The following is a 23,189-nucleotide window of genomic DNA, read 5'->3' as shown; positions in this document are numbered from 1 at the left end:
CACTTTTTTTTTTCTTCACTAACTTTATTGATATCATTGCATAAGGTTTTTCACAAGGTTACTAGAGTGACATCCGCCCTTCATGAAGCCTATTTCCGGTTCCTGCCTGCTAGGAGCTGTCCCCTACAGCAGTGTATTTCAGGTAAGGGCTTATTCTGGTTATCAGGTAGTCCCTGCCGTGCACACGGCAGCTACAGTGTGTGTGTGTGTGTGTGTGCGTGCGTGTGTGTGTGCGTGTGTGCGTGTGTGCGTGTGTGCGTGTGTGCGTGTGTGCGTGTGTGCGTGTGTGCGTGTGTGTGTACATAGGCCAGGCTGGAGCCAAGGACTTTCCCTGTTATCACTGACTTCTGTGTGGTTCGGACGCCTTCAGTCGTGAGACCCCATGACATTCTGTGTTCACCTGTGACTTTCTGCTCTGTGACAGTTCGCACGCAGGTCACTGTCGCACCTGACTGCCAGTGTGGTCCGGTCTGGTGGTCTGCTCGGTTTCCATGCCACCACGTCACCCCATTGCATTGTGTCCAGTGTGGAATGCATGTGCACCGCATAAGTCACCATCTAGCCCTTCTATATCGCCGTCATATTCTGCAGCGGTCTACAGACATCGTCCCCCTCCCCGCCGGGGCTCACAGTCTACATTCCTCTCACTTAGCCCTTTGTCGGGTCTTCTGCAATGAAGCTTTTGAAAGGATCACAAAAGTCTGTGTATTCACAGTTGCTAAAGGTTCCTGGTTTTGAGATCTGGTTGCTGATCATGTGACCAGCGCTGTGATAATTATCTCCTACCGTGATGACGTCCCGTACATCTATCACATGCTCTTGATGCAGAAAATCACTACTTGTTATATGGGATACTTTAAGCCAGGGGTGTCAAACTGCATTTCTCGAGGGCTGCAACCAGGTCATGTTTTCAGGATTTCCTTGTATTGCACAGGTGATAATTTAATCACCTACACACATAATGATTACAGCACCTTGTGCAAAGCTAAGGAAATCTTGAAAACACGCATGGTTTGCGGCCCTCGAGGAATGCAGTTTGACACCCCTGCTTTAAGCTCTCTGCTCTATTAAAGCAGTGTGGGGGAAGGACTGTACAGCAGAACTGACAGTGTTGTGAGAGGAGGAGAACTGATAGGTTTTCTAATGTGACACAGCTAAACATAGCTGTACTTCCTCTCCCTTCACTGGTCTCATGTAGGAGGCTAGACCGGGAGCTCAGAGCTGTATCAGTGCATGTCGCACACTGAGAAAGCTGCTCTAAGCTATTGTGGGGGATGTTCTTCTTTTGTTTGAGTGCTGCTGCCTGCATATGATTGATCACTATCATTCAGGGAGTAGAAGCACATGCCACCAGTAAGGCTATGCACGCACGTTGCGGATTTGCCATTGTAAAAATCTGCGCAGAAAGAGGTTAAATACCCCTCCCCTTCCTGCAACCACCAATGTTTTTTCTGTCCCCTATGGGGCATGAAGAGGTTTCTGATAGTGCTGCCGCGGCGAGCGATCGGGAGCGCTGTTACTTGTATGTGGCGGGCAGTCGAGGTCAGGGGCTCCGCTTTCCTCCTCCTGTGACTACTCCCATCTCCGCGTCCTCCGCGTGACTTGGGACCCTATCCCGCCCTTCCTGTGCCTCCTCGTGGGGTAAAGCAGGGTGGTGAAGTGCACCAGGGTCCACCTGTAGCCCCCCCGGCTTTCTCCTCACTCCTCGCTGCTGCCGGAGGCTGCGCGCACACCGGAAGTGACGCTCCCGAACTTCTGGTTTCGTCCCTATGCGCTGGAGCACGCGCGCCGGCCGGCGTCCTGATCCTATGGCAGCCATGATGGGCGTTGCTTGCATCACCCCCTCCGGACCCTAGGGAGGAGGAGCACTAAACTCGCTGACGACTTCGATACTATATATTTCTGGTCGGGGAAAAAGCCTCCAGGTAAAGCCCATTTGTCTATGTCCCTTCTGTGACTGGTGACTGACTGACCATATGGACGGCGACAAACTCCTGCACTGTAAGTAGTGGATGAGGTCCCTTGCTGTCCAGATAATTATAAAGTGACTTAGTTCACCTTTCTCTCTAGTTTTAGGGAGACCAGGTCCCTGCCCCTAAAAAGGATAAGATGCCCAGCCGCAAGTGTGGTGCACGTGCATCCAAGTTTCCCTCTACTTATAAGAAAAAGCTCTGCCAACCATGCATGGATGAAGTGCTGCGTAATGAACAGCCCTCTCTTCTGGACAGCATCAGAGCCTTCATCAGTCAGGATGACATGTTTGGGGAGTTAAAACCCAGGGCCCTGAAGGGGTTCCCTATACATGAAAACATTGAAAATCTTGTCCTTCATGAATGGGGCCTACCTGAGAAAGGTTTGAGTGTCTCATCAGAATTAAAGAATCGTATCCCTCTTGATGGAGACTGTTCTTTATGGGAAATACCTAAAGTAGATGTACAGGTGTCCAGGGTAACCAAAAAGACGGCTCTTCCCTTTGAAGATTCCTCTTAGCTCAAAGATCCTATGGATCGGAAAATCGAGAGCTTGTTAAGGAAATCCTGGGACACATCCACTAATCTACTAAAAACAAATGTGGCCTCAACATGTGTTGCCAGATCCCTGTTTCTCTGGCTACGTACTTTAGAGAATCGCCTTTCTCGGGACATCAAGGGAAGAGATACTAAACTCTCTACCACTTCTTCACATGGCAATGGGGTTCCTTGCGGATGCTTCCGCTGAGTCTGTACGGGTAGCCGCTAGGTCTGCAGTTCTCTCCAATTCAGCTAGGAGAGCTCTATGGCTTAAATCCTGGGGAGGTGACTGTACCTCCAAGTCCAAACTGTGTGGTATTCCTTTTCAGGGACATTATATGTTTGGACCAGCCCTTGATGAAATCTTAGACAAGGCTACAGATAAAAAGAAAGCTCTTCCGGAGCAGAAAAGCTCTAGGAAACGCTCTTTTCGTCTCTCCCGTGAGCAAGCTCCCCAGAGAGATTACAGGGGTAAGGGTAAATCAGGCCGGTGGAGCTACCCCAAAGGGGGTAAAACCAGGAACATACTTGTCCCTCAACACCAGCAGACCCCTGAGAAGCAATGACTGCTCTCTGGTCGGGGACCGACTCTCGGGCTTTCTCTCCCAATTGCAGACCATCACCAGAAATCAGTGGGTCCTGCGTACCATACAGGAAGGCCTGCGGTTAGAATTCGAGACTCCTCCTCCTCACCCTTTGACAATTACCTCCCTACAGTCTCCACATCTTCGAGAATCCCTGATTTCAGATCTTCACGGTCTGCTCCAGGCAGGAGTAATTTCCCGGGTACCATATCAGGAAATGGGAGAGGGTCACTATTCTCACCTATTTTTGGTAAAAAAAAAAAAGCCCTCTGGGAAACACCGGATCATCATAAACCTGAAACCCCTAAATCAGGTGATCAAATATCGAAGATTCAAAAATGGAATCAATCAGATCAGCAATCCCGCTTATTGGTCAGGACTGGGTAATGGCTACGGTGGATCTGAGGGACGCATATTATCATGTGTCGATACATCCCGACCACAGGAAGTTCCTCAGATTTGCAGTGGTCCAAGACCATCGAGTCAGCCATTACCAATTCAATGTCCTTCCATTCGGAGTCTCGTCAGCTCCACGGGTTTCATGTCAGAATCAGTGATCTTCATCCCACAACAGGGGATCTGTATCATCCTGTATCTGGACTATTTTCTTATTGTCGTTCCATCCATTCCTCGTCTGAATCTGGATGTGACCAAGGTCCTGGATATCCTGAGATCCCTGGGGTGGATTCCAAACTTGGAGAAGTCGGATCTCCATCCATCTTCGAGAAAAAAATTCTTAGGAGTTCATCTGGACTCAGGGGAAAGAATGTCCTTCTTACCCAGGGACCGTCAACTCGACCTCGTCCTGAGGATTTCCAGATTCAGGAATCAGAGGACCCCAACCTTAAGAAACTCAATGTCAATCCTGGGCTCGTTGACGTCATGCATCCAAGCAGTCTCCTGGGCCCAGGCCCACATGAGTACTTCAGTCCCACATCCTGATGCATTCGAAAGGACGCCAGAATGCATTAACCAGGAGGATTCCTCTCCCCAGTCACGTAAAATCCTCCCTTTCATGGTGGCTGAACTCCCAAAACCTTCAACAGGGAGTCAGCTAGGATAAACTTCCCCCTGATGGTGCTCACAACGGATGCAAGCCAGAGAGGCTGGGGCACCGTAGTAGAAGGTTCCCACTTTCAGGGGGTTTGGCCCCCAAACATCAGGTCCAGCTCCTCAAATCTGAGGGAAATAAAAGCGGTGGAGGAGACTCTAAAAGCCGTATCTATCCTCATCCAAGGTCAACGTGTACGTGTAATGTCCGACAACAGTGGCCTACCTCTGATACCAGGGAGGCACGAAATACACCAGCCTGAAATTGACCACTGCAAGAATTTTTTTCCTGGGCAGAAAAACACCTCCTATCCATCACAGCAGTGCACATAAAGGGATCAGACAATGCCCAGGAGAGACTTCCATCCTGGGGAGTGGTCTGTAAACCAAGAGGTATTCCTATCCCTGGTCCGGAGGTGGGGGAAGTCCCAACGTGGATCTGTTTGCCAAGAGTCAGGACACAAAGTCGAGCACTTTCTTCTCCCTCAACCCGTCAAGCGAAGTGCAAGGACTGGATGCCTTCTCCCATCCTTCGAAGTTTGCTCTTGCATACGCCTTCCCACCAATTCCTATGTTGCCAAGAACACTACAAAAAATCCGTGCAGATCGACTCACAATGATTCTGGTGGCACCGATGTGGCCAGGAAGAAATTGGTACGGCGCATTGACAGACATGTCTCTAGAGGGCCCGATACTTCTGCCCCAGATAGTGGACCTTCTTCAGCAGAGACCCCTGCTACACCCAGACTTACACAGGTTGAAACTGGCTGCCTGGTTACTGAGGCCGAGATTTTGAGAGCCAGAGGTTCTCAGATGATGTAATTCAGACCCTACAAAAAAGTAGGAAACCAATAACCAACGCCATCTATGGCAAGGTTTGGAAAAAAAATGTCATCCTGGTGTTTCCCAAACAAACCCGATCTGTTCCATCCCAATATTGCACAAATCTTAGAATTTCTCCAGAAGGGACTGGTTCTAGGACTCTCACCTAGTACCCTAAAGGTTCAGGTGTCGGCACTTAGTTCCTTCTTTGATCAGGATTTCATGGCATCTGCAACTAGGATTCGCCCTAGTCTCCGTGTCCAGACCCCTCCTTGGGATTTGAACCTTGTCCTGAATAGTCTGACCGGGGACCCCTTTGAATCCTTATCAACCATCAGCTTAAAAATCCTGACCCTTAAGACCATCTTCCTAGTAGCAATCACTACCGCTAGGTGTATGGGAGAGCTGCAGGCCTTGTCAGTACAGGAGCCATACTTAACCATCACCATGGATAGCATAATCCTTAAGCTAGACCTTTCCTTTATGCCTAAGGTGGTCTCAGATTTTCACAGAAGTCAGGATATCGTTTTACCTTCATTCTGTCCAAATCCCTCTAATCCGAAGGAAGAAGCCTTTCACACCCTGGATGTCCGCAGGGTGGTCCTTTTCTACCTCCAACAGATGGAAAGTTGGAGGATAGACCAATACCTATTTGTCCAGTTGACAGGACAGAATAAAGGCAAAAAAGCAGCTAAAAGTACGATCACTAACTGGATCAAACAAGCCATTTGTCTAGCATATTCATCCCAGAAGTTTGCACCCTCTGCATCGTTGAAAGCCCACTCCACCTGTTCAGTTTCGACTTCCTGGGCAGAGAGAGGGAACGCATCGTCTGAGCAGATATGCAGAGCCGCCACCTGGTCGTCAGTCCATACATTCACCAGGCACTACAGACTAAATTTCAATAGGCAGAAATCCAAAAAGAGAAAAACCGCACCCTATGTCCATACAGCTTCCATTCGCATATTCGCGCAAGTCAATGCCAAGGGGTCCAGCCCGGCTGCAAGTCCATATCCCAGAATAGAAGAAAGACAGCGCCACACTGGTCAGTGATGAAGACCTTACGTGTTTAATCTGCCTCCTGCGGCGACGTTTCGGTACAATAACCTTTATCAAGCACAGTGTAAAGGCCCCTTCACATTAAGCGACGCTGCAGCGATACCGACAACGATCCGGATCGCTGCAGCGATGTTTACCCTGGTTACCATCCTAAAAGTAAAAAAAACAAACACTACATACTTACCTACCGCTGTCTGTCCCCGGCGCTGTGCTCTGCACTCCTCCTGTACTGGCTGTGAGCACAGCGGCCGGAAAGCAGAGCGGTGACGTCACCGCTCTGCTTTCCGGCTGACCGACGCTCACAGCCAGTACAGGAGGAGTGCAGAGCACAGCGCCGGGAGGATGGTAACCAGGGTAAACATCGGGTTACTAAGCGCGGCCCTGCGCTTAGTTACCCGATGTTTACCCTGGTTACCAGTGAAGACATCGCTGGATCGGTGTCACACACGCCGATCCAGTGATGTCCACAGGAGATCCAGCGACGAAATAAAGTTCTGGACTTTCTTCAGCGACCAACGATCTCCCAGCAGGGGCCTGATCGTTGGTCGCTGTCACACATAACGATTTTATTAACGATATCGTTGCTACGTCACAAAAAGCAACGATATCGTTAACAATATACATATAAATACATATCAAAATCACATTACAAATACTTTAACAATGACAATATCTAATCTAACAAAGATCCAGCCCACAATAGCACAGAAAGCTTCCCCACCTTACAGTTGTAAACAAATGACGTTCCTCCAACAGACATGCAGCATTCCCCGTAACCAGGATACCAGCCAACCCCCAAGATGACCTCAGAATGGCTGCTGTCCAATCATATTCACAGTTCCTTGTCATGTGATCGCAAAAGTTCCAGCATACAGAGTGTATTACTGCGCAGGTCCAGTCTTCTCTTTGTTGTCCTGACGAAAATATCCACTGCGCCTGACTGAAACGGCGTCCGTGTGGGACCAAATCAAGAGTGGTACTGCGCAGGCTCCAAGTCCTCACCAAGCGCTCGTATACTTTGAAAGGCAGAGGCAGCAGTGCACATGTCCCACATAACTCAGGTGCATCGTAGAATAATCAGACATCTGCAGATGTACTTTACTAATGTCTTTACTTCCACAGTAATAGAGAATCCAGCAGCGCAAGAGTCTGTTAGCATTAAACCTGGAAACTCATGATATAAAAAAAACAAAAAAAAACAAAAGAGGGCACAGGCAAATCTATATAGAACAGCACCAACACATCAATAATAAATATAAGCATATATATGTATATATAGAGAAATCGAGCATTTATCATATTATCACAATCTTATACATATAAAAAAACACTTATCTCATTATACGATGTGGATAAAAGGCTAAGGAGATATTATACATGTCTGTAACTATACCAACATAACCAAAAGCCTTCTCTCAAGGAAAAAGACAAGAAAATGATGAAGGAAAAAAGGAAAGAAAAGGGGTATAGCAGCACATTTTCAAAAGTGAAGAACACTATTGCATATAGAGGAGAACGTCTATTATATATAGTCCAAATTATTTGGTCGGCTGAACTCCCAAAGCGAGCAATCATCAATACAAGTAGAGTAAGTATACTACAGCTCATAAAGAATGAGACTCCTAAAACAAGAATAGAAAAGTATATAACATAGTTAAAAACAATATACTAAAAAGGATACTGCAGAGAATATAAAACGGATGCTAAAGACAACAGCTCTGCTGGTACTCTATGTTCATTCCCCTAGGATGCAGGGTGTCAAGCTCAAAAATCCATCTCAGTTCTTTTCTCTTCAAAAGTGCAATACGGTCTCCACCCCGTCGCATCACCGGTACATCATCAATAACTCTGTATCTTAATTGGTTGACTGAATGACCCATTTCGTGAAAATGAATAGAAAAAATTCCTCCCCAGGATGCACTCCAGCAGCGCCAGGACGAACCGTGCACAATCCGGAGCCATGCAGGAGCCAGCGAGCGTCACACCGACCGCGGACAATCCCCTGGTATGTTCAATGGAGGTGTACAGGGATGATACATCGAAGGAGACTAACCACGTGGAATCAACCACATGTATACCTTCAAGAGATTGAATAAAATCTCCTGTGTCCCTCACATAGGAAGGAGCAGAAACAGCAAAATCCCTCAGTAATATGATTAACCCCTTAAGCCCCGAGGGTGGTTTGCACGTTAATGACCGGGCCAATTTTTACAATTCTGACCACTGTCCCTTTGAGGTTATAACTCTGGAACGCTTCAACGGATCTTGGCGATTCTGACATTGTTTTCTCGTGACATATTGTACTTCATTTTAGTAGTAACATTTATTCGATATAACTTGCGTTTATTTGTGAAAAAAACGGAAATTTGGCGAAAATTTTGAAAATTTCGCAATTTTCCAACTTTAAATTTTTATGCCCTTAAATCACAGAGATATGTCACGCAAAATACTTAATAAGTAACATTTCCCACATGTCTCCTTTACATCAGCACAATTTTGGAACCAAAATTTTTTTTTGTTAGGGAGTTATAAGGGTTCAAAGTTGACCAGCAATTTCTCATTTTTACAACACCATTTTTTTTTAGGGACCACATCTCATTTGATGTCATTTTGAGGGGTCTATATGATAGAAAATACCCAAGTGTGACACCATTCTAAAAACTGCACCCCTCAAGGTGCTCAAAACCACATTCAAGAAGTTTATTAACCCTTCAGGGGTTTCACAGGAATTTTTGGAATGTTTAAATAAAAATGAATATTTAACTTTTTTTCACACAAAATTTATTTCAGCTCCAATTTGTTTTATTTTACCAAGGGTAACAGGATAAAATGGATGCCAAACATTGTTGTACAATCTGTACTGAGTACGCTGATACCCCATATGTGGGGGTAAACCACTGTTTGGGCGCATGGCAGAGCTCGGAAGGGAAGGAGCGCCATTTGACTTTTAAATGCAAAATTGACAGGAATTGAGATGGGACACCATGTTGCGTTTGGAGAGCCACTGATGTGCCTAAACATTGAAACCCCCCACAAGTGACACCATTTTGGAAAGTAGACACCCTAAGGAACTTATCTAGATGTGTGGTGACCACTTTGACCCACCAATTGCTTCACAGAAGTTTATAATGCAGAGCCGTAAAAATAAAAAATCATATTTTTTCACAAAAATAATCTTTTCGCCACCAATTTTTTATTTTCCCAAGGGTAAGAGAAGAAATTAGACCACAAAAGTTGTTGTGCAATTTGTCCTGAGTGCGACGATACCCCATATGTGGGGGTAAACCACTGTTTGGGCGCATGGCAGAGCTCGGAAGGAAAGGAGCGCCATTTGACTTTTCAATGCAAAATTGACTGGAATTGAGATGGGACGCCATGTTGCGTTTGGAGAGCCCCTGATGTGCCTAAACATTGGAACCCCTCACAAGTGACACCATTTTGAAAAGTAGACCCCTTAAGGAACTTATCTAGATGTGTGGTGAGCACTTTGACCCAACAAGTGCTTCACAGAAGTTTATAATGCAGAGCCGTAAAAATAAAAAATCTTATTTTTTCACAAAAATGATCTTTTCGCCCCCAATTTTTTATTTTCCCAAGGGTAAGAGAAGAAATTAGACCACAAAAGTTGTTGTGCAATTTGTCCTGAGTGCGACGATACCCCATATGTGGGGGTAAACCACTTTTTGGGTGCATAGCAGAGCTCGGAAGGGAAGGAGCGCCATTTGACTTTTCAATGCAAAATTGACTGGAATTAAGATGGGACGCCATGTTGGTTTGGAGAGCCCCTGATGTGCCTAAACATTAAAAACCCCCACAAGTGACACCATTTTGGAAAGTAGACCCCCTAAGGAACTTATCTAGATGTGTTTTGAGAGCTTTGAACCCCCAAGTGTTTCACTACAGTTTATAACGCAGACCCGTGAAAATAAAAATTCTTTTTTTTTTCACAAAAATGATTTTTTAGCCCCCAGCTTTGTATTTTTACAAGGGTAACAGAATAAATTGGACCCCAAAAGTTGTTGTTCAATTTGTCCTGAGTACGCTGATACCCCATATGTGGGGGGGAACCACTGTTTGGGCTCATGGCAGAGCTCGGAAGGGAAGGAGCGCCATTTGGAATGCAGACTTAGATGGATTGGTCTGCAGGCGTCACGTTGCATTTGCAGAGCCCCTGATGTACCCAAACAGTAGAAACCACCCACAAGTGACCCCATATTGGAAACTAGACCTCCCATGGAACTTATCTAGATGTGTTGTGAAAACTTTGAACCCCCAAGTGTTTCACTACAGTTTACAACGCAGAGCCGTGAAAATAAAAATCCTTTTTTTTTCCCACAAAAATGATTTTTAGCCCCCCAAATTTTTATTTTCCCAAGGATAACAAGAGAACTTGGACCCAAAAAGTTGTTGTCCAATTTGTCTCGAGTACGCTGATACCCCATATGTTGGGGTAAACCCCTGTTTGGGCGCACGGGAGAGCTCGGAAGTGAAGGAGCACGGTTTTACTTTTTCAATGCAGAATTGGCTGGAATTGAGATCGGACGCCATGTCGCGTTTGGAGAGCCCCTGATGTGTCTAAACAGTGGAAACCCCCCAATTATAAATGAAACCCTAATCCAAACGCACCACTAACCCTAATCCCAACTGTAACCCTAACCACACACCTAACCCAGACACACCCCTAATTCTAATCCCAACCCTAATCCCAACCGTAAATGTAATCCAAACCCTAACCCTAGCCCCAACCCTAGCCCTAACCCTAACCCTAACCCTAACCGGAAAATGGAAATAAATACATTTTTTTTTATTTTATTATTTTTCCCTAAGGCTAGGTTCACATTGCGTTAGGGAAATCCGTTTAGCACTAGCGGATTGCGCTAACACAATGTCTTTTTAGGTGTCGTGTTTAGTGGTCGCGTTAACGTCCCCGCTCTGGAAGATCGGGGATCGGACCTCGGGCGCGCCGCGGACGCTGCAAGCAGCGTCTGAGGCGCGCCACAAAAGAATGGCACCTTGCTAGCGCGAGCCGAAAATGGCACGCTCTAGCGATGCGCTACACCTGAAAATCACATTGCTGTCAATGGTTGTGCTAACGGACCCGTTGCACGGCGTTAATTGTGACATTTTCGCCGTGCAACGCTGTCCGTTAGCGTTAACCCATTAACGCAATGTGAACCTAGCCTAACTAAGGGGGTGATGAAGGGGGGTTTGATTTACTTTTATAGCGAGTTTTTTAGCGGATTTTTATGATTGGCAGCCGTCACACACTAAAAGACGCTTTTTATAGCAAAAAAGTTTTTGCGTCTCCACATTTTGAGACCTATAATTTTTCCATATTTTGGTCCACAGAGTCATGTGAGGTCTTGTTTTTTGCGGGACGAGTTGACGTTTTTATCGGTTACATTTTCGGACACGTGACAGTTTTTGATCGCTTTTTATTCCGATTTTTTTGTGAGGCAGAATGACCAAAAACCAGCTATTCATGAATTTCTTTTGGGGGAGGCGTTTATACCGTTCCGCGTTTGGTAAAATTGATGAAGCAGTTTTATTCTTCGGGTCAGTACGATTACAGCGACACCTCATTTATATCATTTTTTTTATGTTTTGGCGCTTTTATACGATAAAAGCTATTTTATAGAAAAAATAATTATTTTGGCATCGCTTTATTCAGAGGACTATAACTTTTTTATTTTTTTGGTTATGATGCCATATGGCGGCTCGTTTTTTGCGGGACAAGATGACGTTTTCAGAGGTAACATGGTTATTTATATCCGTCTTTTTGATCGCGTGTTATTCCACTCTTTGTTCAGCGTTATGATAATAAAGCGTTGTTTTTTGGCTCGTTTTTTTTTTTTTTTTCTTACGGTGTTCACTGAAGGGGTTAACTAGTGGGCCAGTTTTATAGGTCGGGTCGTTACGGACGCGGCGATACTAAATATGTGTACTTTTATTGTTTTTTTGTTTTTTTTTATGTAAAGAAATGTATTTATGGGAATAATATTTTTTTTTTCTGCTTTATTTAGGAATTTTTTTTTTATTTTTTTTTTTTACAAGTGTGGAAATTTTTTTTTTTACTTTTTCACTTTGTCCCAGGGGGGGACATCACAGATCACCGATCTGACAGTGTGCACAGCACTCTATCAGATCGGTGATCTGACATACAGCCGGGCAGGATTAGAGCTGCAGCTGCAGCCTGATCCTGACCCGGAAGTGCTCCCTGCAGGACCCGGATGCAGCCCGGCGGCCATTTTGGATCCGGGGACTGCAGGGAGAAGACGCTCGGTACACGGTGAGCACATCACCGTGTACCGATCGTCTCAGGGAAGCCCGCAGGGAGCCCCCTCCCTGCGCGATGCTTCCCTGCACCGCCGGCACACCGCGATCATCTTTGATCGCGGTGTACCGGGGGTTAATGTGCCGGGAGCGGTCCGTGACCGCTCCTGGCACATAGTGCCGGATGTCAGCTGCGATAGGCAGCTGACACCCGGCCGCGATCGGCCGCGCTCCCCCCGTGAGCGCGGCCGATCGCATATGACGTACTATCCCGTCCATGGGAATTAAGTCCCAGGTCACCTGGACGGGATAGTACGTCATATGGGATTAAGGGGTTAAGGGGGCTTCGTTTTGTCATCCTTATACCGGTAAAAGATATGAGATCAGGAAACGGTACACATGTAGGAGCAATTTTGTGATATATGTCTTGACCTGCCCTTGTGGTCTCTTCTATGTCGGAGAGACCACAATGGAGGTCAAGGCTAGGATCAGCAAACACAAGAGTACAATTAGGACTCAAATATTGGAACTACCTGTACCGAGACATTTTCACGAAATGGGTCATTCAGTCAACCAATTAAGATACAGAGTTATTGATGATGTACCGGTGATGCGACGGGGTGGAGACCGTATTGCACTTTTGAAGAGAAAAGAACTGAGATGGATTTTTGAGCTTGACACCCTGCATCCTAGGGGAATGAACATAGAGTACCAGCAGAGCTGTTGTCTTTAGCATCCGTTTTATATTCTCTGCAGTATCCTTTTTAGTATATTGTTTTTAACTGTTATATACTTTTCTATTCTTGTTTTAGGAGTCTCATTCTTTATGAGCTGTAGTATACTTACTCTACTTGTATTGATGATTGCTCGCTTTGGGAGTTCAGCCGACCAAATAATTTGGACTATATATAATAGACGTTCTCCTCTATATGCAATAGTGTTCTTCACTTTTGAAAATGTGCTGCTATACCCCTTTTCTTTCCTTTTTTCCTTCATCATTTTCTTGTCTTTTTCCTTGAGAGAAGGCTTTTGGTTATGTTGGTATAGTTACAGACATGTATAATATCTCCTTAGCCTTTTATCCACATCGTATAATGAGATAAGTGTTTTTTATATGTATAAGATTGTGATAATATGATAAATGCTCGATTTCTCTATATATACATATATATGCTTATATTTATTATTGATGTGTTGGTGCTGTTCTATATAGATTTGCCTGTGCCCTCTTTTGTTTTTTTTTGTTTTTTTTATATCATGAGTTTCCAGGTTTAATGCTAACAGACTCTTGCGCTGCTGGATTCTCTATTACTGTGGAAGTAAAGACATTAGTAAAGTACATCTGCAGATGTCTGATTATTCTACGATGCACCTGAGTTATGTGGGACATGTGCACTGCTGCCTCTGCCTTTCAAAGTATACGAGCGCTTGGTGAGGACTTGGAGCCTGCGCAGTACCACTCTTGATTTGGTCCCACACGGACGCCGTTTCAGTCAGGCGCAGTGGATATTTTCGTCAGGACAACAAAGAGAAGACTGGACCTGCGCAGTAATACACTCTGTATGCTGGAACTTTTGCGATCACATGACAAGGAACTGTGAATATGATTGGACAGCAGCCATTCTGAGGTCATCCTGGGGGTTGGCTGGTATCCTGGTTACGGGGAATGCTGCATGTCTGTTGGAGGAATGTCATTTGTTTACAACTGTAAGGTGGGGAAGCTTTCTGTGCTATTGTGGGCTGGATTTCTGACATTAGAGCGATCGGAGCTAGTAGATCTTTGTTACTTTAACAATGACAATATCTAATCTATTTGTAATGTGATTTTGATATGTATTTATATGTATATGTCTTTTTTCAGTATGCTGCTGTATCCCTATTGGTGTACCGCTAAATAGGGGGTGGTGCTATTTGTATATAATGGTGGTTGGAACATGTGTTACACTGTGCTTGATAAAGGTTATTGTACCGAAACGTCGCCGCAGGAGGCAGATTAAACACGTAAGGTCTTCATCACTGACCGTTGTGGCGCTGTCTTTCTTCTATTCTGGGATATAAATTTCAATAGGGACCTATCGTTTGGCAGACGCGTTCTGCAGGCAATTGTCCCTCCCTAAGAAATTAGCTGTTGGCATTACTCCGAAGTGGCTGTCGTGGAAGGTGACTAGAGAAAACAGAATTAGTCTTACCGGTAATTCGGTTTCTAGGAACCTTCCACGACAGCACTAATTTCCCTCCCTATCTGATATTATTGGATGATTCCTGCACTTGAGTGGTAACTATACATGCTACTGTGTCCAGAAAAAAACACTGATGGTTGCAGGAAGGGGAGGGGTATTTAACCTCTTCTGTTTCCTGTCCTCTATTAGGGCGGGGAAACATCCTCCAATACTGCTGTCATGGAAGGTTCCTAGAAACCGAATTACCGGTAAGACAAATTCTATTTTTTGCAGTGGTCATGTGACTTTTCATATGTAATTTGTATATTTGTGATCACATGCCAGCTAGCTTTGTCGTCTTCTTCTTATTATTATTGTTATGGAGAATGCGAGAACCAGGAAGATCAGCTTTATGGCATCTGACCGGACGTGTGAAACTTTCGTTTCGTGTGTGGTCATGTGAAGTTGTTTTGTCAGTAAGCAGACTCCTAATGGTGTGCCCATTACTTGCATAACAGGGCCATGGGGGATTTATCTGATGCCATCCACTCCTGAATTGTTGATGGAAATCTATAATAAAGTAAATCCCTATCTTTCACAGGTATGGGCCACGGACATGAACACCATGGACATGAGAAGATTCCCATTCCAGATTACAGGCGATGGAAAATAGAGGGGACACCTCTGGAAGATGTCCAAAAGAAGCTTGCAAAAAAGGGACTGCGGGATCCATGGCTAAGGTATCATTCAGACGAAAGTCTATCCTGCACGAAAAGCTTGTGCTAGAGAGGACGTCTTGAGAACGTTCTTGCAACATATAGGACGTCCCGACACTTGGGATTTCCTCATGGTTACACAGAAACATACGACACAGATTGGGCAATAGGGTGTAGTGTAATTTTTTTTATATCTGGGAATAAAATTGTGAATTAGACCTAAGCAATACACGACTACTAGCACAACCCCTTCTGCATCTGAATGATAAAATAAATGATAAAATAAAAACACTTATACGCCCTTCCTGTGTCCGTGCTGTTTTAGTGGTGTCGGCCGTCGTGTTCCCAGGACTCTTGTGCGATTGTTGACGTGTGACCCCCCAGCGCCCAATCAGTGCCAGCTTCACTGTTCCCGCCTTCGGACAAATCGAATATCAACAGGAAGTCAGATCAGCTGCAGCCCTGGCTTCCTGTTGATGTTCGACACGCCTGAAGGCGGGGACAGTGAAGGCGGCACTGACTGAGCTCAGGGGTCACGTGTCATAACAACCGCATGAGAGCCCCGGGAACACGAGAGCTGACACTGCTGGAACAGCATCGGCACAGGAGGAGAGTATGAGTGGTTTTTATTTTATCGGCACCAAACATTTAGATCGAGAAGGGGTTGTCCTAGTAGTGGACAATTCCTTTAACTTGTATAAGTATCTTAATAACCTGTACATAAAATCTGGTGTAAAACTGATATGTGAAATTCCCTGAAAAGAACAAAAGGTCATTTCATGCAAAAAGAGGTTCCATCTCCAGAGGAGGCAAAACTTTTTTTTTACCACAAGATCAATGGAACTTCTGACCTCAGGAACTGGTCACACGGAAAAAGCCGATGGTTAAAAAAAAAAAAAAGAGAGGGAATTTTTGGGATGTAAATATTTATGACAAAATAAAAAAATCATGCTCTGAATGTTGATCCAGTTTGATCATGACTTGGGATCAGGAGAGGAAATGTAGCAGACTCGTTCATGATGCCTTGCAGGTTTTGTTTGTCTTTTAGTTTATTTTTACCTTTCTCTGGATCAACAAAAGGTTCTCAAAGTTTCTGAACATTTACTCATTTAATTTCCTTTATTCACATTCTTCCCCAGCTCTTAGATTGAACATTGCTGGATCTTTCATTTCACCCATAAGATCTAAGGAATTGAATTTGCCTCTAAACAGTTCAATCCTGCATCAGCCACACCATAAAAATGCCATATACAAAAATGGAGACATTTGTCCTGTATGAGGTCTTGTGAAAATTGAGATTGTTGGCATTTCCATTGATCTCTCATATTCCCCCCAGGAGACTACTGCTGTTTATTTGCTGTACACATGGTAACAAATACTCCCTCTGTGTTTCCCCAAGGTGTCAATATATTCCCTGTTCTATCTAGAAATTGAAAATAGTTTTATGAAAAAAGGTTGGCACAGGCGGATTTGTCTCTGGCTTGTTAGTTACTGCACCTTCCTCCTTCATGCTAGTAGTTTGGCTTAAAGGGTAACTATCCTGTAACAAAATGAGTGCTGCTGGTCAGAGAGAGCGCTGGTGGTCCTGAGACCCCCACCAGTTCGGAATAACACCGCTCTGAAGTGCAGAGCGCCTTCATGATCCGCATGCACAGAGTTGTGTGGGCTCAAATAATGGTAAGTCTATAGGTCCAAACATCGCTCCTTGGTGAGAAGACCCATAGATTTAGCTGATATGCAAAGGTTGTGCCCTTCAGAGTGGAATTTTCAACTGATCCCTGGGTGTCTCCTGATTCCGGACCCCAACGAACAGTACCCCTTATAAAAAAATTTAAAAAAAACTTTGAAAAGATGTTAAATTTTTGTGCAGCATGAAATTGGGCAAGAATGTAACATCTTTTGGCATTTCATGACTGTCCCTGCCAACCCCACCATTGTAGGTAGAGCATTGGAATGACTGGTGTATGGCGGCACCCATACAGCCATTTCATGAAAGGTGACGGTGTATCTTATTCCAAAAATGCTATTCCAGCCGGAATATGACGCTGAGAAGATGCGTCAAATACATTAATGAATTTGTTGCATCTTTACTCTTGCACATCTGTCATTAAGACTGGTGTATGCAGTGCTAGTCTTAATGCATCAGGCCCTTTGTGAAGTCACATGAGCCTTGATCATCAGCTCAGAAACAGATCGTAGGAATCGGCCTGTTTTTGAGGAGTCGTTACATGTACTTCACATGGCCTTTTGCATGTGATCATAACTGAAGATCAGACATCATTTTTCTTTAAAGTGAATCTGACACCAGGTTTTTGCCACCTAATCTGAGAGCAGCATAATGTAGAAACAGAGACCTGGTTCCAGTATTTTGTCACTTACTGGGCTGCTTAATGTCGTTTTGATAATCTGCTGTGATTTTATCACTAGAGGACTAGGAAACCTTCTGCCATGTAGTCCTCCATAGTCATGATCTCTGTATAACCTCACCCCCACCACTGATTGGCAGCTTTCTGCTTATGCACAGTGTACACAGGTAGCGATCAATCAGTGGTGTGGGCGGAGTCATACAGAGCTCAGCATTCCGAGCACTGTTAGATCTGCAGCATATAAAACTACAGCAGGTTGCCCAGTAAGTGGCCGGTCACTACTTTCTGATCACGTATGCGCCTTTTCTGATGTGGGTCAGAACATAATCCACCTCTCTCATTTCCGATGTGGATAGGGGGGTGTTGGATATCGGACTACCACCATGTTTTCAGGATCTCATTTATGTTATTTATGTGATGTTCTTATTAGCAGTCCCTCTAACACTACCATGGGTGTTCTCTCTGAGATATCCCAAAGGTGCCCAAGAGCTGGAGGTGAGAATCGATACTCTGGGCAAGACTGAGTGTTTGTGTCTGTAAACTTACTCTGATTTTCTTCTTCTTTTTCAGGAATGAAGCTTGGAGGTTCATGGGAGAATTTTCTAAACCAATCACCATCAATCAAGTTTTGTTCAAAGGATTTAAATGGGGGTTTGCTGCTTTTGTGGTTTCACTCGGCGTAGAATACGCTTTCTTTCCTCCCAAGAAAAACAGCGGCCACCATTGAACAATGATGCAAGGCAGCGCACACTGGCTGTTCAGAAATCTGTAGATTGAAACTGTATTAAATGTTTGTTGTTCTAAGTTATATACATGTTGTATTTTCATGGTAGTGGATGAATCTCCTAATGATTAGCACAATGCCTGCACTATCACAGTGTGAAAATACATTTCACATTTTTCAAACAAAAGCATTTATGCCGTCATGTCCATTTTCTAGGCCATAGATGGCTAATACAATAGTTGGAATTTACCTACCATCCCTAAGAACTGGGGGTTCCTGCTTCTCCGTGCACTTATGTGCCGTCCCTTTCCAGTAACATCTATGCATGCGGATCATGGCTTCAGCCCTGCTACGTGTAGCATAAATCATGATCTGCTATGAATGTCGGCCACAGCCCAGCGACTAGTCAAAGCCCTAGGTAGCATAAGAAAAGCGGACCTTATAATTTTTTTAATTTTTTTTTAAGCATTAAACTAAATAACATAATACATGGCTGGTTAGGCAGGGAATTTAGTCATATATAGGTGAATGCTGCAGTGTTGGAGGGCATGGGAGACAGGACAGGTTCCCTTTTAATATCACCACGTACATAAAACTCTGATCTATAGCTATACAAACCACTTTTTTTTTTTGTTTTGTTTTTCTGCAAATTTCAGAATTTTTTTTTTTATTTTTTTTTCCGCTAAAATATCAAAAACCCTTACAGGTTTGGAACCGCAATGACCTGAAGAATCATACTGCTGGCTAATTTTTATTTCTTAATACATTAAAGGGGTTGTGCTGGACCTTCTTATTTTTTTGACAATTGACCTAAAAACTAACTGAAAAGCAATATTGGCAAGCATAGTATACTAGATACATACATGAAAGGTAATATCCAAAAATTAGCTTCCAAATTGGAATAAATTACATCATTGAGTATCACAGTATAGATACGGACTTATTTGGACTAATTGCAAAAAATGCATATGGAAAAAGAACAAATGCAATCATGAAGTCCAAAGATATATAAAAAATTCTCAATCTTTATTAGAAACAAAATCAAAAAGACAAAGGGACAGACCGGGTTAAAAGTGGCAAACAAACAGCATCCATATACTGCAAAGGGCTGGCGTGACCATATTAGTGCTAAAACACCATTACAAAGGCAATATTAGTGGGGTCCATAGTATGCAAAAAGCATTTAGGGTTTAAATCCCATATATCAAGGTTTTTATATAACTCTATAAAGATAAATAAGGCACATATGCATATACAGATTGAAGACACTGTATTAAGGATTACAATAGATACCTTGCACATGCAGCACCAATATCCCCCGTGGTCAGCCTGCCCACCCCAACGCGCGTTTCAGCGTTCACTCCTTCAGGGGTCATGTATCCTTAATACATTGTCTTCAATCTGTATATGCATATGTGCCTTATTTATCTCTATAGAGTTATATAAAAACCTTGATATATGGGATTTAAACCCTAAATGCTTTTTGCATACTATGGACCCGACTAATATTGCCTTTGCAATGGTGTTTTAGAATTAATATGGTCATGCCAGCCCTTTGCAGTATATGGATGCTGTTTGTTTGCCACTTTTAACCCGGTCTGTCCCTTGTCTTTTTGATTTTGTTACTAATAAAGATTGAGATACTTTTATATATCTTTGAAGTTCATGATTGCATTTGTTCTTATTTTTCTAAAAACTAACTGGCAAGTAGTGGCTAACAGAGGCCACTACCTGCGTATTCAACGACTGCACCTGCCAGTGATTAATCCACTCCATGTCAACAGAGCAGCTCTTTTTCTCATTTAGGGATGCAGTGAGCATATTGACACTACAGGTGATTCACAGAATTTTTTACCATTAGGCGGTGAAGAAAAAATAATTACATTTTTAGGCTGGTTTCACACTTGCGTTGGGCAGAGCTGCGGAGGGCTGCGTACGTCCTCCGTTAAGCCCTGCCCACTGCTGCACTACTTCCTTTCAGCTCCGACTACGTCACCGTGCGTCCTTCGTACCTATATTTAACATTGGGTACGCAGACCATGTGAATGTATGTGGATGCCTCCGCATGCGTCGTTTTGACGCTGCGCCGACTGCAACAAAATGCAACATGTTGTGTTCGGCGCATCGTCAAAACGACGCATGCTGAGGCATTCGCAAGACGCATGCCGATGTAGGCAGAGCTGAATGGAAGGGGTGTGGCAGTGGGTGGGGCTTAATGGAGGAACTGCGCATCCCTCCACATCTCTGTCCACCGCAAGTGTGAAACCAGCCTTACTAAACTATTATTTTATCCCTTATTTCTCCAGTCACCTTCCACGACAGTCACCTTGGAGGATGTTTCCCTGCCCTAATGGGGACAGGAAACACAAAGAGGTTAAATAACCCTCCCCTTCCTGCTGTCTCCAGTGTTTTTTCCTGTCCCCCAGTGGGGCATGAAGACGTCCGTCCAGGTGCTGCTGCGGCCGGCGAGTGCAGCCCTAGAAACGTTACCTTAAGAAGCCGGGCGGTCCGAGGTCGGAGGTTTCCCCTCTCCTCCACATGACTGCTCCCGTCTCCATGCGTTGTGACTTGGGACCCCTTTCCTGCGCCTCTTTGAGAGGTAAAGCGGGGTGGTGATGTGCAGTCGGGGTCCTCCCTGAGCTCCTCGTCGTCCTCCTCCCCTGCAGCCGCCCGCACCGGAAGTGACGACGGCGCACACTAAAAGTGAGGCCGGCGTTCACTTCCGGGTTCACATCTCGGCGCCATGCTGATCGCGTGCGCGATTTGCGGCCAGGGCTCGGCACCCCCAGCTTCTGGGTCGTTCCTTTGGATCCTCCCTGCGGATCATGGGAGGAGGAGCACACGACTGACGCTGGACCTCGATCCCTATATCCTGGTCGTGAGCCTCCAGGTAAGACGCAGAGTCTCTGTCTTCTGTGACTGGTGACAGGTCTGACCATGGACAGCGACAAACCTACTGCTGCATCTGCAGATCCCAGCGTTCACCCTCCTCCTGTGAGTAGCGGGGCTGGTCCCTTACTATCCGGGCTAATACCTATGGGTCACTTAGTATACCTTCTCTCTCTTTTAGGGAGAAAAGGTCTCTGCCCCAAAGAACAAACCCAGCCGAAAGTGTGGCGTTTGTGGTTCCAGGCTCCCTTCTGCTTATAAGAAGACCTTATGCCAACCCTGCACAGATGATATACTACATGCCGAACAGCCCTCTCTCCTGGATAGTATAAAAACTCTCATTAAGCAGGAGGTGCAAACCTCCATGGCAGCCCTTTCCCAGCCCCCAGTGCCTCACCCCCCTCTCCCTAAAAAGAGGATATTGGCACCGGCTGAATCTGACTCAGGTGAAATTCATACCTCAGGGTCAGAAGACATTTGGGAAAATGATGGCTCCACATCCACCCCTATGCCTGACAATAAAAAATACTATTTTTCTTCCGAGGGTATGGAAGAACTAGTTTCCATAGTGAGACACACCATGGGGGTGGAGGAAGTAGAGGTGAAACATTCAATTCAGGATGAGATGTTCGGGGGGCTGAAACCCAGGGGTAAAAAAGGGTTTCCGGTTCATGAGAATGTCCAGAACCTTATATTTCAGGAATGGTCTTCCCCAGAAAAGGGACTTAGCATACCCTCGGAGTTAAAAAATCGCTTTCCCCTTGAAGGTGATAGTTCTATTTGGGAAATCCCTAGGGTGGACGTCCAGGTCTCTAAAATAACCAAGAAGACGTCCCTCTCCTTTGAAGATTCCTTCCAATTAAGAAAACCGATGGATCGAAAAATTGAAAGTCACCTGAAAAAAACCTGGGAAACCTCTACTAACCTGATCAAAGCCAACATAGCTTCAACCTGCGTCGCCAGATCCCTTTTTCTCTGGCTTCGTAAATTGGAGGAAGACCTCTCTCATGGGACCTCTAGAGAGGAGATCCTTCACTCCCTTCTCCAGAAGGCCACGGGCTTCCTAGCCGATGCCTTAGGAGAGTCAGTTCGGGTAGCAGCAAAATCCTTAGTCCTCTCTAATTCCGCTGCAAGAGCCCTTTGGTTAAAACCGTGGGGGGGGACATTACCTCTAAGACTAAACTCTGTGGCATCCCCTTTCAGGGACATCACGTATTTGGTCCAGTCTTGGATGATATTTTTAAGAAAGCCTCAGATAAGAAGTCACTTCCCGAGCAAAAATTTACTAGGAAGCGTTTTTTTCGTCCCCCTCGTGAACAGCCTCAGAAGAAGTTCAGGGGAAAGGGTAAAACTGGACGATGGAGCTACCTGAAACCAGGTAAAGGCAGGAACATCCTTGTCCCTCAACAACAGACCCCAGACAAACCGTGACTCTCCGGTGGGGGGCCGACTCGGACTTCCTTGCCCGATAGCAGTCCATATCCACAAATCAGTGGATCCTTCACACCATACAGTTCGGGCTGAAGCTAGATTTTGAGAGTCTCAACGCCCCCCCTCCCCAGTGTCTGAGGATTACCCCGTTACAGTCTCTGGACATCCAAAACTCCTTCCTCCTACAAATACAAGACCTCTTATGAGAAAAAGTAATTTCTCGAGTACCCCATCAGGAGATAGGCAGAGGCCATTACTCTCGCCTGTTTTTCATAAGAAAACCCTCCAGGAAATGCAGGGTCATTATAAACTTAACACTCCTAAACCAGTTCATCAAATACCGGAGGTTCAAGATGGAGTCGATCAAGACAGCAATCCCTCTAATTGGAAAAAACTGGGTGATGGTTACAATAGACCTGAGGGACGCTTACTACCACGTTCCGATCCATCCGGATCACAGGAAGTTCCTCAGGATCGCAGTCGCCCACAACCAAGGGATCACCCATTTCCAATTCAACACACTACCATTCGGCGTCTCCTCAGCACCGAGAGTGTTTTCAAAAATCATGAGAGAAGCGGTTATATTCATTCGGCTCCAAGGAATAT

At 44.9% G+C, this 23,189-nt stretch overlaps 1 protein-coding gene across 1 annotated transcript; it reads left to right on the top strand.

The window, feature by feature from the left end:
- Positions 1 to 13: 13 nt before the first annotated feature.
- On the top strand, positions 14 to 18,347 carry NDUFB3 (NADH:ubiquinone oxidoreductase subunit B3). Its single transcript, XM_069733603.1, has 3 exons — positions 14 to 142; positions 15,059 to 15,197; positions 18,110 to 18,347. The coding sequence occupies exons 2-3, from the start codon at positions 15,061 to 15,063 to the stop codon at positions 18,264 to 18,266; spliced, it is 294 nt and encodes a 97-aa protein (XP_069589704.1). The 5' UTR covers positions 14 to 142; positions 15,059 to 15,060; the 3' UTR covers positions 18,267 to 18,347.
- The last annotated feature ends 4,842 nt before the right edge of the window (positions 18,348 to 23,189 follow it).

Source organism: Ranitomeya imitator, chromosome 7 (assembly GCF_032444005.1).
Source record: "Ranitomeya imitator isolate aRanImi1 chromosome 7, aRanImi1.pri, whole genome shotgun sequence".
Taxonomy (NCBI): Eukaryota; Metazoa; Chordata; class Amphibia; order Anura; family Dendrobatidae; genus Ranitomeya; species Ranitomeya imitator.
This window is presented reverse-complemented; position numbering and strand designations above follow the sequence as displayed.

Bases quoted from the DNA above. Each gene is read 5' to 3' on its own strand.
- NDUFB3 (XM_069733603.1), top strand. From the start codon at position 15,061: ATGGGCCACGGACATGAACACCATGGACATGAGAAGATTCCCATTCCA. The intron at 15,198-18,109 runs GTATCATTCAGA...CTTCTTTTTCAG, and splicing joins CTGCGGGATCCATGGCTAAG to GAATGAAGCTTGGAGGTTCA.